General features: G+C 48.0%; 1 protein-coding gene across 2 annotated transcripts in view; it reads left to right on the forward strand.

Moving 5' to 3' along the window:
- Positions 1–7,822: 7,822 nt before the first annotated feature.
- MSANTD2 (Myb/SANT DNA binding domain containing 2) overlaps positions 7,823–18,963 on the forward strand; it is a 60,576-nt gene continuing 49,435 nt past the window's right edge. For both annotated transcript variants that reach the window (XM_073657374.1, XM_073657375.1), the window contains exon 1: positions 7,823–8,302. In XM_073657374.1, the coding sequence (XP_073513475.1) occupies positions 7,856–8,302 (447 nt within the window). In that variant the 5' untranslated portion in view covers positions 7,823–7,855. The remainder of the gene's footprint in view (positions 8,303–18,963) is intronic.

Below are 18,963 nucleotides of genomic sequence, written 5' to 3' on the forward strand. Positions count from 1 at the left end.
GTGACAGTTATTCCTGTCAGGTAATGTCTCATCAGCACACAGTGAGTTATTCCTGTCAGGTAATGTCTCCTCAGCACACGGTGACAGTTATTCCTGTCAGGTAAAGTCTCCTCAGCGCTCAGGGACAGTTATTCCTGTCAGTTAATGCCTCCTCAGCACACAGAGACAGTTATTCCTGTCAGGTAATGTCTCCTCAGCACACAGTGACAGTTATTCCTGTCAGGTAATGTCTCCTCAGCGCTCAGCAAGTTTTTCCTGTCAGTTAATGCCTCCTCAGCACACAGTGACAGTTATTCCTGTCAGGTAATGTCTCCTCAGCACTCAGTGAGTTATTCCTGTCAGGTAATGTCTCCTCAGCACTCAGTGAGTTATTCCTGTCAGGTAATGTCTCTTCAGCACACGGTGACAGTTATTCCTGTCAGGTAATGTCTCAACGCTCAGGGACAGTTATTCCTGTCAGTTAATGCCTTCTCAGCACTCAGTGAGTTATTCCTGTCAGGTAATGTCTCTTCAGCACACGGTGACAGTTATTCCTGTCAGGTAATGTCTCCTCAGCACTCAGTGAGTTATTCCTGTCAGGTAATGTCACCTCAGCGCACGGTGACAGTTATTCCTGTTAGGTAATGTCTCCTCAGCGCACGGTGACAGTTATTCCTGTCAGGTAATGTCTCCTCAGCACACGGTGACAGTTATTCCTGTCAGGTAATGTCTCCTCAGCGCTCAGGGACAGTTATTCCTGTCAGTTAATGCCTCCTCAGCGCACAGTGACAGTTAATCCTGTCAGGTAATGCCTCCTCAGCACACAGTGACAGTTATTCCTGTCAGGTAATGTCTCATCAGCACTCATTAAGTTTTTCCTGTCAGTTAATGCCTCCTCAGCACACAGTGACAGTTATTCCTGTCAGGTAATGTTTCCTCAGCGCTCAGTAAGTTATTCCTGTCAGTTAATGCCTCCTCAGCACAAAGTGACAGTTATTCCTGTCAGGAAATGCTTCCTCAGCACACAGTGAGTTATTCCTGTCAGGTAATGTCTCCTCAGCTTACGGTGACAGTTATTCCTGTCAGGTAATGTCTCCTCAGCGCACAGTGACAGTTATTCCTGTTAGGTAATGTCACCTCAGCACACAGTGACAGTTATTCCTGTCAGGTAATGTCTCCTCAGCGCTCATTAAGTTTTTCCTGTCAGTTAATGCCTCCTCAGCACACAGTGACAGTTATTCCTGTCAGGTAATGTTTCCTCAGCGCTCAGTAAGTTATTTCTGTCAGTTAATGCCTCCTCAGCACACAGTGACAGTTATTCCTGTCAGGAAATGCTTCCTCAGCACACAGTGAGTTATTCCTGTCAGGTAATGTCTCCTCAGCAAACGGTGACAGTTATTCCTGTCAGGTAATGTCTCATCAGCAAACAGTGAGTTATTCCTGTCAGGTAATGTCTCCTCAGCACACGGTGACAGTTATTCCTGTCAGGTAATGTCTCCTCAGCGCTCAGGGATAGTTTTTCCTGTCAGTTAATGCCTCCTCAGCACACAGTGACAGTTATTCCTGTCAGGTAATGTCTCCTCAGCACACAGTGACAGTTATTCATGTCAGGTAATGTCTCCTCAGCGCTCAGCAAGTTTTTCCTGTCAGTTAATGCCTCCTCAGCACACAGTGACAGTTATTCCTGTCAGGTAATGTCTCCTCAGCACACGGTGACAGTTATTCCTGTCAGGTAATGTCTCCTCAGCACTCAGTGAGTTATTCCTGTCAGGTAATGTCTCTTCAGCACACGGGACAGTTATTCCTGTCAGGTAATGTCTCCTCAGCGCTCAGGGACAGTTATTCCTGTCAGGTAATGTCTCCTCAGCACACGGTGACAGTTATTCCTGTCAGGTAATGTCTCCTCAGCACTCAGTGAGTTATTCCTGTCAGGTAATGTCTCTTCAGCACACGGTGACAGTTATTCCTGTCAGGTAATGTCTCCTCAGCGCTCAGGGACAGTTATTCCTGTTAGGTAATGTCACCTCAGCACTCGGTGACAGTTATTCCTGTCAGGTAATGTCACCTCAGCGCTTGGTGAGTTATTCCTGTCAGGTAATGTCTCCTCAGCGCTCAGTAAGTTTTTCCTGTCAGTTAATGCCTCCTCAGCACACAGTGACAGTTATTCCTGTCAGGAAATGCTTCCTCAGCACACAGTGAGTTATTCCTGTCAGGTAATGTCTCCTCAGCAAACGGTGACAGTTATTCCTGTCAGGTAATGTCTCATCAGCACACAGTGAGTTATTCCTGTCAGGTAATGTCTCCTCAGCACACGGTGACAGTTATTCCTGTCAGGTAATGTCTTCTCAGCGCTCAGGGACAGTTATTCCTGTCAGTTAATGCCTCCTCAGCACACAGTGACAGTTATTCCTGTCAGGTAATGTCTCCTCAGCACACAGTGACAGTTATTCATGTCAGGTAATGTCTCCTCAGCGCTCAGCAAGTTTTTCCTGTCAGTTAATGCCTCCTCAGCACACAGTGACAGTTATTCCTGTCAGGTAATGTCTCCTCAGCACACGGTGACAGTTATTCCTGTCAGGTAATGTCTCCTCAGCACTCAGTGAGTTATTCCTGTCAGGTAATGTCTCTTCAGCACACGGTGACAGTTATTCCTGTCAGGTAATGTCTCCTCAGCGCTCAGGGACAGTTATTCCTGTCAGGTAATGTCTCCTCAGCACACGGTGACAGTTATTCCTGTCAGGTAATGTCTCCTCAGCACTCAGTGAGTTATTCCTGTCAGGTAATGTCTCTTCAGCACACGGTGACAGTTATTCCTGTCAGGTAATGTCTCCTCAGCGCTCAGGGACAGTTATTCCTGTTAGGTAATGTCACCTCAGCGCTCGGTGACAGTTATTCCTGTCAGGTAATGTCACCTCAGCGCTTGGTGAGTTATTCCTGTCAGGTAATGTCTCCTCAGCGCTCAGTAAGTTTTTCTTGTCAGTTAATGCCTCCTCAGCACACGGTGACAGTTATTACTGTCAGGTAATGCCTCCTCAGCACACAGTGACAGTTATTCCTGTCAGGTAATGTCTCATCAGCACTCAGTGAGTTATTCCTGTCAGGTAATGTCTCCTCAGCACACGGTGACAGTTATTCCTGTCAGGTAATGTCTCCTCAGCACTCAGTGAGTTATTCCTGTCAGGTAATGTCTCTTCAGCACACGGTGACAGTTATTCCTGTCAGGTAATGTCTCCTCAGCGCTCAGGGACAGTTATTCCTGTTAGGTAATGTCACCTCAGCGCTCGGTGACAGTTATTCCTGTCAGGTAATGTCTCCTCAGCGCTCAGTAAGCTTTTCCTGTCAGTTAATGCCTCCTCAGCACACAGTGACAGGTATTCCTGTCAGGTAATGTCTCCTCAGCACACGGTGACAGTTATTCCTGTCAGGTAATGTCTCCTCAGCACTCAGTGAGTTATTCCTGTCAGGTAATGTCTCTTCAGCACACGGTGACAGTTATTCCTGTCAGGTAATGTCTTCTCAGCGCTCAGGGACAGTTATTCCTGTTAGGTAATGTCACCTCAGCGCTCGGTGACAGTTATTCCTGTCAGGTAATGTCACCTCAGCGCTCGTTGACAGTTATTCCTGTCAGGTAATGTCTCCTCAGCGCTCAGTAAGTTTTTCCTGTCAGTTAATGCCTCCTCAGCACACGGTGACAGTTATTCCTGTCAGGTAATGCCTCTTCAGCACACAGTGACAGTTATTCCTGTCAGGTAATGTCTCATCAGCACTCAGTGAGTTATTCCTGTCAGGTAATGTCTCATCAGCACACGGTGACAGTTATTCCTGTCAGGTAATGTCTCCTCAGCACTCAGTGAGTTATTCCTGTCAGGTAATGTCTCTTCAGCACACGGTGACAGTTATTCCTGTCAGGTAATGTCTCCTCAGCGCTCAGGGACAGTTATTCCTGTTAGGTAATGTCACCTCAGCGCTCGGTGACAGTTATTCCTGTCAGGTAATGTCTCCTCAGCGCTCAGTAAGTTTTTTTCTTGTCAGTTAATGCCTCCTCAGCACACGGTGACAGTTATTCCTGTCAGGAAATGCTTCCTCAGCACACAGTGACAGTTATTCCTGTCAGGTAATGTCTCCTCAGCACACGGTGACAGTTATTCCTGTCAGGTAATGTCGCCTCAGCACTCAGTGAGTTATTCCTGTCAGGTAATGTCTCTTCAGCACACGGTGACAGTTATTCCTGTCAGGTAATGTCTCCTCAGCGCTCAGGGACAGTTATTCCTGTCAGGTAATGTCTCCTCAGCACACGGTGAGTTATTCCTGTCAGTTAATGTCTCCTCAGCGCTCAGGGACAGTTATTCCTGTCAGGTAATGTCTCCTCAGCACACGGTGACAGTTATTCCCGTCAGTTAATGTCACCTCAGCACACCGTGACAGTTGTTCTTGTCAGGTAATGTCTCCTCAGCGCTCAGTAAGTTTTCCCTGTCAGTTAATGTCTCTTCAGCGCTCAGGGACAGTTATTCCTGTCAGGTAATGTCTCATCAGCGCCCGGTGAGTTATTCCTGTCAGGTAATGTCACCTCAGCACACGGTGACAGTTATTCCTGTCAGGTAATGTCACCTCAGCACACGGTGACAGTTATTCCTGTCAGGTAATGTCTCCTCAGCGCTCAGGGACAGTTATTCCTGTCAGGTAATGTCACCTCAGCACACGGTGACAGTTATTCCTGTCAGGTAAAGTCTCCTCAGCGCTCAGAGACAGTTATTCCTGTCAGGTAATGTCTCCTCAGCGCTCAGTAGGTTTTTCCTGTCAGTTAATGCCTCATCAGCACACAGTGACAGTTATTCCTGTCAGGTAATGTCACCTCAGCACACAGTGACAGTTATTCCTGTCAGGTAATGTCTCCTCAGCGCTCAGTAAGTTTTTCCTGTCAGTTAATGCCTCCTCAGCACACAGTGACAGTTATTCCTGTCAGGTAATGTCTCATCAGCACTCAGTGAGTTATTCCTGTCAGGTAATGTCTCCTCAGCACACGGTGACAGTTATTCCTGTCAGATAATGTCTCCTCAGCACTCAGTGAGTTATTCCTGTCAGGTAATGTCTCTTCAGCACACGGTGACAGTTATTCCTGTCAGGTAATGTCTCCTCAGCGCTCAGGGACAGTTATTCCTGTTAGGTAATGTCACCTCAGCGCTCGGTGACAGTTCTTCCTGTCAGGTAATGTTACCTCAGCGCTCGGTGACAGTTCTTCCTGTCAGGTAATGTCTCCTCAGCGCTCAGTAAGTTTTTCCTGTCAGTTAATGCCTCCTCAGCACACGGTGACAGTTATTCCTGTCAGGTAATGCCTCTTCAGCACACAGTGACAGTTATTCCTGTTAGGTAATGTCTCATCAGCACTCAGTGAGTTATTCCTGTCAGGTAATGTCTCATCAGCACACGGTGACAGTTATTCCTGTCAGGTAATGTCTCCTCAGCACTCAGTGAGTTATTCCTGTCAGGTAATGTCTCTTCAGCACACGGTGACAGTTATTCCTGTCAGGTAATGTCTCCTCAGCACTCAGGGACAGTTATTCCTGTTAGGTAATGTCACCTCAGCGCTCGGTGACAGTTATTCCTGTCAGGTAATGTCTCCTCAGCGCTCAGTAAGTTTTTCCTGTCAGTTAATGCCTCCTCAGCACACGGTGACAGTTATTCCTGTCAGGAAATGCTTCCTCAGCACACAGTGACAGTTATTCCTGTCAGGTAATGTCTCCTCAGCACACGGTGACAGTTATTCCTGTCAGGTAATGTCTCCTCAGCACTCAGTGAGTTATTCCTGTCAGGTAATGTCTCTTCAGCACACGGTGACAGTTATTCCTGTCAGGTAATGTCTCCTCAGCGCTCAGGGACAGTTATTCCTGTCAGGTAATGTCTCCTCAGCACACGGTGAGTTATTCCTGTCAGTTAATGTCTCCTCAGCGCTCAGGGACAGTTATTCCTGTCAGGTAATGTCTCCTCAGCACACGGTGACAGTTATTCCTGTCAGGTAATGTCTCCTCAGCACTCAGTGAGTTATTCCTGTCAGGTAATGTCACCTCAGCGCACGGTTACAGTTATTCCTGTCAGGTAATGTCTCCTCAGCACACAGTGACAGTTATTCCTGTCAGGTAATGTCTCATCAGCACACAGTGACAGTTATTCCTGTCAGGTAATGTCTCCTCAGCTTACGGTGACAGTTATTACTGTCAGGTAATGTCTCCTCAGCGCACAGTGACAGTTATTCCTGTTAGGTAATGTCACCTCAGCACACAGTGACAGTTATTCCTGTCAGGTAATGTCTCCTCAGCGCTCAGTAAGTTTTTCCTGTCAGTTAATGCCTCCTCAGCACACAGTGACAGTTATTCCTGTCAGGTAATGTCTCCTCAGCGCTCAGTAAGTTTTTCCTGTCAGTTAATGCCTCCTCAGCACACAGTGACAGTTATTCCTGTCAGGTAATGTCTCCTCAGCACACGGTGACAGTTATTCCTGTCAGGTAATGTCTCATCAGCACACAGTGAGTTATTCCTGTCAGGTAATGTCTCCTCAGCACACGGTGACAGTTATTCCTGTCAGGTAAAGTCTCCTCAGCGCTCAGGGACAGTTATTCCTGTCAGTTAATGCCTCCTCAGCACACAGAGACAGTTATTCCTGTCAGGTAATGTCTCCTCAGCACACAGTGACAGTTATTCCTGTCAGGTAATGTCTCCTCAGCGCTCAGCAAGTTTTTCCTGTCAGTTAATGCCTCCTCAGCACACAGTGACAGTTATTCCTGTCAGGTAATGTCTCCTCAGCACTCAGTGAGTTATTCCTGTCAGGTAATGTCTCCTCAGCACTCAGTGAGTTATTCCTGTCAGGTAATGTCTCCTCAGCACTCAGTGAGTTATTCCTGTCAGGTAATGTCTCTTCAGCACACGGTGACAGTTATTCCTGTCAGGTAATGTCTCAGCGCTCAGGGACAGTTATTCCTGTCAGTTAATGCCTTCTCAGCACTCAGTGAGTTATTCCTGTCAGGTAATGTCTCTTCAGCACACGGTGACAGTTATTCCTGTCAGGTAATGTCTCCTCAGCACTCAGTGAGTTATTCCTGTCAGGTAATGTCACCTCAGCGCACGGTGACAGTTATTCCTGTTAGGTAATGTCTCCTCAGCGCACGGTGACAGTTATTCCTGTCAGGTAATGTCTCCTCAGCACACGGTGACAGTTATTCCTGTCAGGTAATGTCTCCTCAGCGCTCAGGGACAGTTATTCCTGTCAGTTAATGCCTCCTCAGCGCACAGTGACAGTTAATCCTGTCAGGTAATGCCTCCTCAGCACACAGTGACAGTTATTCCTGTCAGGTAATGTCTCATCAGCACTCAGTGAGTTATTCCTGTCAGGTAATGTCTCCTCAGCGCTCAGGGACAGTTATTCCTGTCAGGTAATGTCTCCTCAGCGCTCAGGGACAGTTATTTTTGTCAGGTAATGTCTCCTCAGCGCTCAGGGACAGTTATTCCTGTCAGGTAATGTCTCCTCAGCGCTCAGGGACAGTTATTCCTGTCAGGTAATGTCTCCTCAGCGCTCAGGGACAGTTATTCCTGTTAGGTAATGTCACCTCAGCGCTCAGTGACAGTTATTCCTGTTAGGTAATGTCACCTCAGCGCTCGGTGACAGTTATTCCTGTCAGGTAATGTCTCCTCAGCACTCAGTAAGTTTTTCCTGTCAGTTAATGCCTCCTCAGCACACGGTGACAGTTATTCCTGTCAGGTAATGTCTCCTCAGGCGCCATTCCTCTTTCCCGCCTCTTTTCGCTGGCACGAAGCGTCCCTCTACTGCAACTCCAGTGGCCCCTCCCATGGTCTGTCGTCACTTCCGGCCGCACACAAGGGGAAAGATGGCGGCGCCCTGTAATTCGGAGCTTCCGTCCGAGGCTTCGTCTTGCCTGAAAATCCCGAAGAGCGAGGTTTTATCGCCGCCCTCCCCCGGGCTCAGCGATGGGAACCGCTCCTTGTCCAATCCGTCCACCCCGAGCCGCTCATCCCCTCTCAGCGCCGGTGTGGCTGGCGGCGGGGCGGCCCCGGCGGGCCTGAGCGGGGCCTCCCCCTCCGTGTCGTTCTCCACAGCCTGCCGCGGCATGTCCTGGACTCCGGCCGAGACCAACGCACTCATCGCCGTGTGGGGGAACGAGCGGCTGGTGGAGGCGCGGTACCAGCAGCTGGAGGGCGCCGGCACCATCTTCGGAACCAAGGCGCCTGGGCCCGCCATGTACGACCGGGTCTCCCGGGCCCTCGCTGAGCTGGGCTACGAGCGCACCCCCAGCCAGTGCCGGGAGCGAATGAAGGTAACTGCGGGAGCACCGTCAGTCACACACACGACCCCGCCGCCATGACCGGCCACCTCCGCTCGTCTCCTGTGCTGCCCGGAGCACACACAGAGGTGACACCGGCGGAAGAGCCGCCACTGCGAGGGGGAGGAGCCGGTGACCAACAACCAATCAGCACGTGGCTCTCACCTTCCAACTGTCCTGAGAACGTAGCCGGCATCTGATTGGCTGCTGCTACATTGTACCATGTAGTGATAGTGACACATTCTGCCCCTCCTCCATAATCCTCAGGATGTCCTGACTGCAGGTGTGACCTGTGTATACACTGTGTATGTATATATACACTGACTGCAGCCGGGATGCTGTGTATATACCCCCTGACTGCAGGTGTGACCTGTGTATATACTGGAGATAGATAGATAGATATAGATATATATATATATATATATATATATATATATATATATATATACATACACCCTGTGCAGGTGTGACCTGTGTATACACTGTGTTATATATATATATATATATATATATATATATACACACATATACACACACTGACTGCAGCCGGGATGCTGTGTATAGACCTCCTGACTGCAGGTGTGACCTGTGTATACACTGTGTATGTATATATACACTGACTGCAGCCGGGATGCTGTGTATAGACCTCCTGGCTGCAGGTGTGACCTGTGTATACACTGTGTATGTATATATACACTGACTGCAGCCGGGATGCTGTGTTTAGACCCCCTGACTGCAGGTGTGACCTGTGTATGTATATATACACTGACTGCTGCCGGGATGCTGTGTATATACCCCCTGACTGCAGGTGTGACCTGTGTATACACGGTGTATGTATATATACACTGACTGCAGCCGGGATGCTGTGTATAGACCTCCTGACTGCAGGTGTGACCTGTGTATACACGGTGTATGTATATATACACTGACTGCAGCCGGGATGCTGTGTATAGACCTCCTGACTGCAGGTGTGACCTGTGTATACACTGTGTATGTATATATACACTGACTGCAGCCGGGATGCTGTGTATATACCCCCTGACTGCAGGTGTGACCTGTGTATACACTGTGTATGTATATATACACTGACTGCAGCCGGGATGCTGTGTATAGACCTCCTGACTGCAGGTGTGACCTGTGTATACACTGTGTATGTATATATATACACTTGACTGCAGCCGGGATGCTGTATATAGACCCCCTGACTGCAGGTGTGACCTGTGTATACACTGTGTATGTATATATACTGACTGCAGCCAGGATGCTGTGTACAGACCCCCTGACTGCAGGTGTGACCTGTGTATATACTGTGTATGTATATATACACTGATTGCAGCCGGGATGCTGTGTATAGACCTCCTGACTGCAGGTGTGACCTGTGTGTACACTGTGTATTTATATATACACTGACTGCAGCAGGGATGCTGTGTATATACCCCCTGACTGCAGGCGTGACCTCTGTATACACTGTGTATGTATATATACACTAACTGCAGCCAGGATGCTGTGTATAGACCCCTTGACTGCAGGTGTGACCTGTGTATACACTGTGTATGTATATATACACTGACTGCAGCCGGGATGCTGTGTATATACCCCCTGACTGCAGGTGTGACCTGTGTATACACTGTGTATGTATATATACACTGACTGCAGCCGGGATGCTGTGTATAGACCTCCTGACTGCAGGTGTGACCTGTGTATACACTGTGTATGTATATATACACTGACTGCAGCCGGGATGCTGTGTATATACCCCCTGACTGCAGGTGTGACCTGTGTATACACTGTGTATGTATATATACACTGACTGCAGCCGGGATGCTGTGTATAGACCTCCTGACTACAGGTGTGACCTGTGTATACACTGTGTATGTATATATACACTGCCTGCAGCCGGGATGCTGTGTATAGACCTCCTGACTGCAGGTGTGACCTGTGTATACACTGTGTATGTATATATACACTGACTGCAGCCGGGATGCTGTGTATAGACCCCCTGACTGCAGGTGTGACCTGTGTATACACTGTGTATGTATATATACACTGACTGCAGCCGGGATGCTGTGTATAGACCTCCTGACTGCAGGTGTGACCTGTGTATATACTGTGTATGTATATATACACTGACTGCAGCCGGGATGCTGTGTATATACCCCCTGACTGCAGGTGTGACCTGTGTATACACTGTGTATGTATATATACATAGACTGCAGCTGGGATACTGTGTATAGACCCCCTGACTGCAGGTGTGACCTGTGTATACACTGTGTATGTATATATACACTGACTGCAGCCGGGCTGCTGTGTATAGACCTCCTGACTGCAGGTGTGACCTGTGTATGTATATATACACTGACTGCTGCCGGGATGCTGTGTATATACCCCCTGACTGCAGGTGTGACCTGTGTATACACTGTGTATGTATATATACACTGACTGCAGCCGGGATGCTGTGTATATACCCCCTGACTGCAGGTGTGACCTGTGTATACACTGTGTATAGACCTCCTGACTGCAGGTGTGACCTGTGTATACACTGTGTATGTATATATACACTGACTGCAGCCGGGATGCTGTGTATAGACCTCCTGACTGCAGGTGTGACCTGTGTATACACTGTGTATAGACCTCCTGACTGCAGGTGTGACCTGTGTATACACTGTGTATGTATATATATACACTGACTGCAGCCGGGATGCTGTATATAGACCCCCTGACTGCAGGTGTGACCTGTGTATACACTGTGTATGTATATATACTGACTGCAGCCAGGATGCTGTGTACAGACCCCCCTGACTGCAGGTGTGACCTGTGTATACACTGTGTATGTATATATACACTGACTGCAGCCGGGATGCTGTGTATAGACCCCCTGACTGCAGGTGTGACCTGTGTATACACTGTGTATGTATATATATACTGACTGCAGCCGGGATGCTGTGTATAGACCTCCTGACTGCAGGTGTGACCTGTGTATATACTGTGTATGTATATATACGCTGACTGCAGCCGAGATGCTGTGTATAGACCTCCTGACTGCAGATGTGACCTGTGTATACACTGTGTATGTATATATACACTGACTGCAGCCGGGATGCTGTGTATAGACCTCCTGACTGCAGGTGTGACCTGTGTATACACTGTGTATGTATATATACACTGACTGCAGCCGGGATGCTGTGTATATACCCCCTGACTGCAGGTGTGACCTGTGTATACACTGTGTATGTATATATACACTGACTGCAGCCGGGATGCTGTGTATAGACCTCCTGACTACAGGTGTGACCTGTGTATACACTGTGTATGTATATATACACTGCCTGCAGCCGGGATGCTGTGTATAGACCTCCTGACTGCAGGTGTGACCTGTGTATACACTGTGTATGTATATATACACTGCCTGCAGCCGGGATGCTGTGTATAGACCTCCTGACTGCAGGTGTGACCTGTGTATACACTGTGTATGTATATATACACTGCCTGCAGCCGGGATGCTGTGTATAGACCCCCTGACTGCAGGTGTGACCTGTGTATACACTGTGTATGTATATATACACTGACTGCAGCCGGGATGCTGTGTATAGACCCCCTGACTGCAGGTGTGACCTGTGTATACACTGTGTATGTATATATACACTGACTGCAGCCGGGATGCTGTGTATAGACCCCCTGACTGCAGGTGTGACCTGTGTATACACTGTGTATGTATATATACACTGACTGCAGCCGGGATGCTGTGTATAGACCCCCTGACTGCAGGTGTGACCTGTGTATACACTGTGTATGTATATATACACTGACTGCAGCCGGGATGCTGTGTATAGACCTCCTGACTGCAGGTGTGACCTGTGTATATACTGTGTATGTATATATACACTGACTGCAGCCGGGATGCTGTGTATATACCCCCTGACTGCAGGTGTGACCTGTGTATACACTGTGTATGTATATATACATAGACTGCAGCTGGGATACTGTGTATAGACCCCCTGACTGCAGGTGTGACCTGTGTATACACTGTGTATGTATATATACACTGACTGCAGCCGGGCTGCTGTGTATAGACCTCCTGACTGCAGGTGTGACCTGTGTATGTATATATACACTGACTGCAGCCGGGATGCTGTGTATAGACCTCCTGACTGCAGGTGTGACCTGTGTATACACTGTGTATGTATATATACACTGACTGCAGCCGGGATGCTGTGTATATACCCCCTGACTGCAGGTGTGACCTGTGTATACACTGTGTATAGACCTCCTGACTGCAGGTGTGACCTGTGTATACACTGTGTATGTATATATATACACTGACTGCAGCCGGGATGCTGTATATAGACCCCCTGACTGCAGGTGTGACCTGTGTATACACTGTGTATGTATATATACTGACTGCAGCCAGGATGCTGTGTACAGACCCCCCTGACTGCAGGTGTGACCTGTGTATACACTGTGTATGTATATATACACTGACTGCAGCCGGGATGTTGTGTATAGACCCCCTGACTGCAGATGTGACCTGTGTATACACTGTGTATGTATATATACACTGACTGCAGCCGGGATGTTGTGTATAGACCCCCTGACTGCAGGTGTGACCTGTGTATACACTGTGTATGTATATATACACTGACTGCAGCCGGGATGTTGTGTATAGACCCCCTGACTGCAGGTGTGACCTGTGTATACACTGTGTATGTATATATACACTGACTGCAGCCGGGATGCTGTGTAGAGACCCCCTGACTGCAGGCGTGACCTGTGTATACATTCTGTATGTATATATACACTGACTGCAGCCGGGATGCTGTGTATAGACCTCCTGGCTGCAGGTGTGACCTGTGTATATACTGTGTATGTATATATACACTGATTGCAGCCGGGATGCTGTGTATAGACCTCCTGACTGCAGGTGTGACCTGTGTGTACACTGTGTATTTATATATACACTGACTGCAGCAGGGATGCTGTGTATATACCCCCTGACTGCAGGCGTGACCTGTGTATACACTGTGTATGTATATATACACTGACTGCAGCCAGGATGCTGTGTATAGACCCCCTGACTGCAGGTGTGACCTGTGTATACACTGTGTATGTATATATACACTGACTGCAGCCGGGATGCTGTGTATAGACCTCCTGACTGCAGGTGTGACCTGTGTATACACTGTGTATGTATATATACACTGACTGCAGCCGGGATGCTGTGTATATACCCCCTGACTGCAGGCGTGACCTGTGTATACACTCTGTATGTATATATACACTGACTGCAGCCGGGATGCTGTGTATAGACCTCCTGACAGCAGGTGTGACCTGTGTATATACTGTGTATGTATATATACACTGACTGCAGCCGGGATGCTGTGTATAGACCTCCTGACTGCAGGTGTGACCTGTGTATACACTGTGTATGTATATATACACTGACTGCAGCCGGGATGCTGTGTATAGACCCCCTGACTGCAGGTGTGACCTGTGTGTACACTGTGTATTTATATATACACTGACTGCAGCTGGGATGCTGTGTATATACCCCCTGACTGCAGGTGTGACCTGTGTATACACTGTGTATGTATATATACACTGACTGCTGCCGGGATGCTGTGTATAGACCTCCTGACTGCAGGTGTGACCTGTGTATACACTGTGTATGTATATATACACTGACTGCAGCCGGGATGCTGTGTATATACCCCCTGACTGCAGGTGTGACCTGTGTATACACTGTGTATGTATATATACTGACTGCAGCCAGGATGCTGTGTATAGACCCCCTGACTGCAGGTGTGACCTGTGTATACACTGTGTATGTATATATACACTGACTGCAGCCGGGATGCTGTGTATAGACCTCCTGACTGCAGGTGTGACCTGTGTATACACTGTGTATATATATATACACTGACTGCAGCCGGGATGCTGTGTATAGACCTCCTGACTGCAGGTGTGACCTGTGTATACACTGTGTATGTATATATACACTGACTGCAGCCGGGATGCTGTGTATAGACCTCCTGACTGCAGGTGTGACCTGTGTATACACTGTGTATGTATATATACACTGACTGCAGCCGGGATGCTGTGTATAGACCTCCTGACTGCAGGTGTGACCTGTGTATACACTGTGTATGTATATATACACTGACTGCAGCCGGGATGCTGTGTATAGACCTCCTGACTGCAGGTGTGACCTGTGTATACACTGTGTATGTATATATACACTGACTGCAGCCGGGATGCTGTATATAGACCCCCTGACTGCAGGTGTGACCTGTGTATACACTGTGTATGTATATATACACTGACTGCAGCCGGGATGTTGTGTATATACCCCCTGACTGCAGGCGTGACCTGTGTATACATTCTGTATGTATATATACACTGACTGCAGCCGGGATGCTGTGTATAGACCTCCTGGCTGCAGGTGTGACCTGTGTATATACTGTGTATGTATATATACACTGATTGCAGCCGGGATGCTGTGTATAGACCTCCTGACTGCAGGTGTGACCTGTGTATATACTGTGTATGTATATATACACTGATTGCAGCCGGGATGCTGTGTATAGACCTCCTGACTGCAGGTGTGACCTGTGTATACACTGTGTATGTATATATACACTGACTGCAGCCGGGATGCTATGTATAGACCTCCTGACTGCAGGTGTGACCTGTGTATACACTGTGTATGTATATATACACTGACTGCAGCCGGGATGCTGTGTTTAGACCCCCTGACTGCAGGTGTGACCTGTGTATGTATATATACACTGACTGCTGCCGGGATGCTGTGTATATACCCCCTGACTGCAGGTGTGACCTGTGTATACACTGTGTATGTATATATACACTGACTGCAGCCGGGATGCTGTGTATAGACCTCCTGACTGCAGGTGTCACCTGTGTATACACTGTGTATGTATATATACACTGACTGCAGCCGGGATGCTGTGTATAGACCTCCTGACTGCAGGTGTGACCTGTGTATACACTGTGTATGTATATATACACTGACTGCAGCCGGGATGCTGTGTATATACCCCCTGACTGCAGGTGTGACCTGTGTATACACTGTGTATGTATATATACACTGACTGCAGCCGGGATGCTGTGTATAGACCTCCTGACTGCAGGTGTGACCTGTGTATACACTGTGTATGTATATATACACTGACTGCAGCCGGGATGCTGTGTATATACCCCCTGACTGCAGGTGTGACCTGTGTATACACTGTGTATAGACCTCCTGACTGCAGGTGTGACCTGTGTATACACTGTGTATGTATATATATACACTGACTGCAGCCGGGATGCTGTATATAGACCCCCTGACTGCAGGTGTGACCTGTGTATACACTGTGTATGTATATATACTGACTGCAGCCAGGATGCTGTGTACAGACCCCCCTGACTGCAGGTGTGACCTGTGTATACACTGTGTATGTATATATACACTGACTGCAGCCGGGATGTTGTGTATAGACCCCCTGACTGCAGATGTGACCTGTGTATACACTGTGTATGTATATATACACTGACTGCAGCCGGGATGTTGTGTATAGACCCCCTGACTGCAGGTGTGACCTGTGTATACACTGTGTATGTATATATACACTGACTGCAGCCGGGATGTTGTGTATAGACCCCCTGACTGCAGGTGTGACCTGTGTATACACTGTGTATGTATATATACACTGACTGCAGCCGGGATGCTGTGTAGAGACCCCCTGACTGCAGGCGTGACCTGTGTATACATTCTGTATGTATATATACACTGACTGCAGCCGGGATGCTGTGTATAGACCTCCTGGCTGCAGGTGTGACCTGTGTATATACTGTGTATGTATATATACACTGATTGCAGCCGGGATGCTGTGTATAGACCTCCTGACTGCAGGTGTGACCTGTGTGTACACTGTGTATTTATATATACACTGACTGCAGCAGGGATGCTGTGTATATACCCCCTGACTGCAGGCGTGACCTGTGTATACACTGTGTATGTATATATACACTGACTGCAGCCAGGATGCTGTGTATAGACCCCCTGACTGCAGGTGTGACCTGTGTATACACTGTGTATGTATATATACACTGACTGCAGCCGGGATGCTGTGTATAGACCTCCTGACTGCAGGTGTGACCTGTGTATACACTGTGTATGTATATATACACTGACTGCAGCCGGGATGCTGTGTATATACCCCCTGACTGCAGGCGTGACCTGTGTATACACTCTGTATGTATATATACACTGACTGCAGCCGGGATGCTGTGTATAGACCTCCTGACAGCAGGTGTGACCTGTGTATATACTGTGTATGTATATATACACTGACTGCAGCCGGGATGCTGTGTATAGACCTCCTGACTGCAGGTGTGACCTGTGTATACACTGTGTATGTATATATACACTGACTGCAGCCGGGATGCTGTGTATAGACCCCCTGACTGCAGGTGTGACCTGTGTGTACACTGTGTATTTATATATACACTGACTGCAGCTGGGATGCTGTGTATATACCCCCTGACTGCAGGTGTGACCTGTGTATACACTGTGTATGTATATATACACTGACTGCTGCCGGGATGCTGTGTATAGACCTCCTGACTGCAGGTGTGACCTGTGTATACACTGTGTATGTATATATACACTGACTGCAGCCGGGATGCTGTGTATATACCCCCTGACTGCAGGTGTGACCTGTGTATACACTGTGTATGTATATATACTGACTGCAGCCAGGATGCTGTGTATAGACCCCCTGACTGCAGGTGTGACCTGTGTATACACTGTGTATGTATATATACACTGACTGCAGCCGGGATGCTGTGTATAGACCTCCTGACTGCAGGTGTGACCTGTGTATACACTGTGTATATATATATACACTGACTGCAGCCGGGATGCTGTGTATAGACCTCCTGACTGCAGGTGTGACCTGTGTATACACTGTGTATGTATATATACACTGACTGCAGCCGGGATGCTGTGTATAGACCTCCTGACTGCAGGTGTGACCTGTGTATACACTGTGTATGTATATATACACTGACTGCAGCCGGGATGCTGTGTATAGACCTCCTGACTGCAGGTGTGACCTGTGTATACACTGTGTATGTATATATACACTGACTGCAGCCGGGATGCTGTGTATAGACCTCCTGACTGCAGGTGTGACCTGTGTATACACTGTGTATGTATATATACACTGACTGCAGCCGGGATGCTGTATATAGACCCCCTGACTGCAGGTGTGACCTGTGTATACACTGTGTATGTATATATACACTGACTGCAGCCGGGATGTTGTGTATATACCCCCTGACTGCAGGCGTGACCTGTGTATACATTCTGTATGTATATATACACTGACTGCAGCCGGGATGCTGTGTATAGACCTCCTGGCTGCAGGTGTGACCTGTGTATATACTGTGTATGTATATATACACTGATTGCAGCCGGGATGCTGTGTATAGACCTCCTGACTGCAGGTGTGACCTGTGTATATACTGTGTATGTATATATACACTGATTGCAGCCGGGATGCTGTGTATAGACCTCCTGACTGCAGGTGTGACCTGTGTGTACACTGTGTATTTATATATACACTGACTGCAGCAGGGATGCTGTGTATATACCCCCTGACTGCAGGCGTGACCTGTGTATACACTGTGTATGTATATATACACTGACTGCAGCAGGGATGCTGTGTATAGACCCCCTGACTGCAGGCGTGACCTGTGTATACACTGTGTATGTATATATACACTGACTGCAGCCAGGATGCTGTGTATAGACCCCCTGACTGCAGGTGTGACCTGTGTATACATTGTGTATGTATATATACACTGACTGCAGCCGGGATGCTGTGTATATACCCCCTGACTGCAGGCGTGACCTGTGTATATACTGTGTATGTATATATACACTGACTGCAGCCGGGATGCTGTGTATAGACCTCCTGACTGCAGGTGTGACCTGTGTGTACACTGTGTATTTATATATACACTGACTGCAGCTGGGATGCTGTGTATATACCCCCTGACTGCGGGTGTGACCTGTGTATACACTGTGTATGTATATATACACTGACTGCTGCCGGGATGCTGTGTATAGACCTCCTGACTGCAGGTGTGACCTGTGTATACACTGTGTATGTATATATACACTGACTGCAGCCGGGATGCTGTGTATATACCCCCTGACTGCATTTGTGACCTGTGTATACACTGTGTATGTATATATACACTGACTGCAGCCGGGATGCTGTGTATATACCCCCTGACTGCAGGTGTGACCTGTGTATACACTGTGTATGTATATATACACTGACTGCAGCCGGGATGCTGTGTATAGACCTCCTGACTGCAGGTGTGACCTGTGTATACACTGTGTATGTATATATACTGACTGCAGCCAGGATGCTGTGTATAGACCCCCTGACTGCAGGTGTGACCTGTGTATACACTGTGTATGTATATATACACTGACTGCAGCCGGGATGCTGTGTATAGACCTCCTGACTGCAGGTGTGACCTGTGTATACACTGTGTATGTATATATATACTGACTGCAGCCGGGATGCTGTGTATAGACCTCCTGACTGCAGGTGTGACCTGTGTATATACTGTGTATGTAT

Source organism: Phyllobates terribilis, unplaced genomic scaffold, assembly GCF_046119375.1.
Source record: "Phyllobates terribilis strain yellow unplaced genomic scaffold, ASM4611937v1 Scaffold_12__6_contigs__length_324123572, whole genome shotgun sequence".
Classification (NCBI taxonomy): Eukaryota; Metazoa; Chordata; class Amphibia; order Anura; family Dendrobatidae; genus Phyllobates; species Phyllobates terribilis.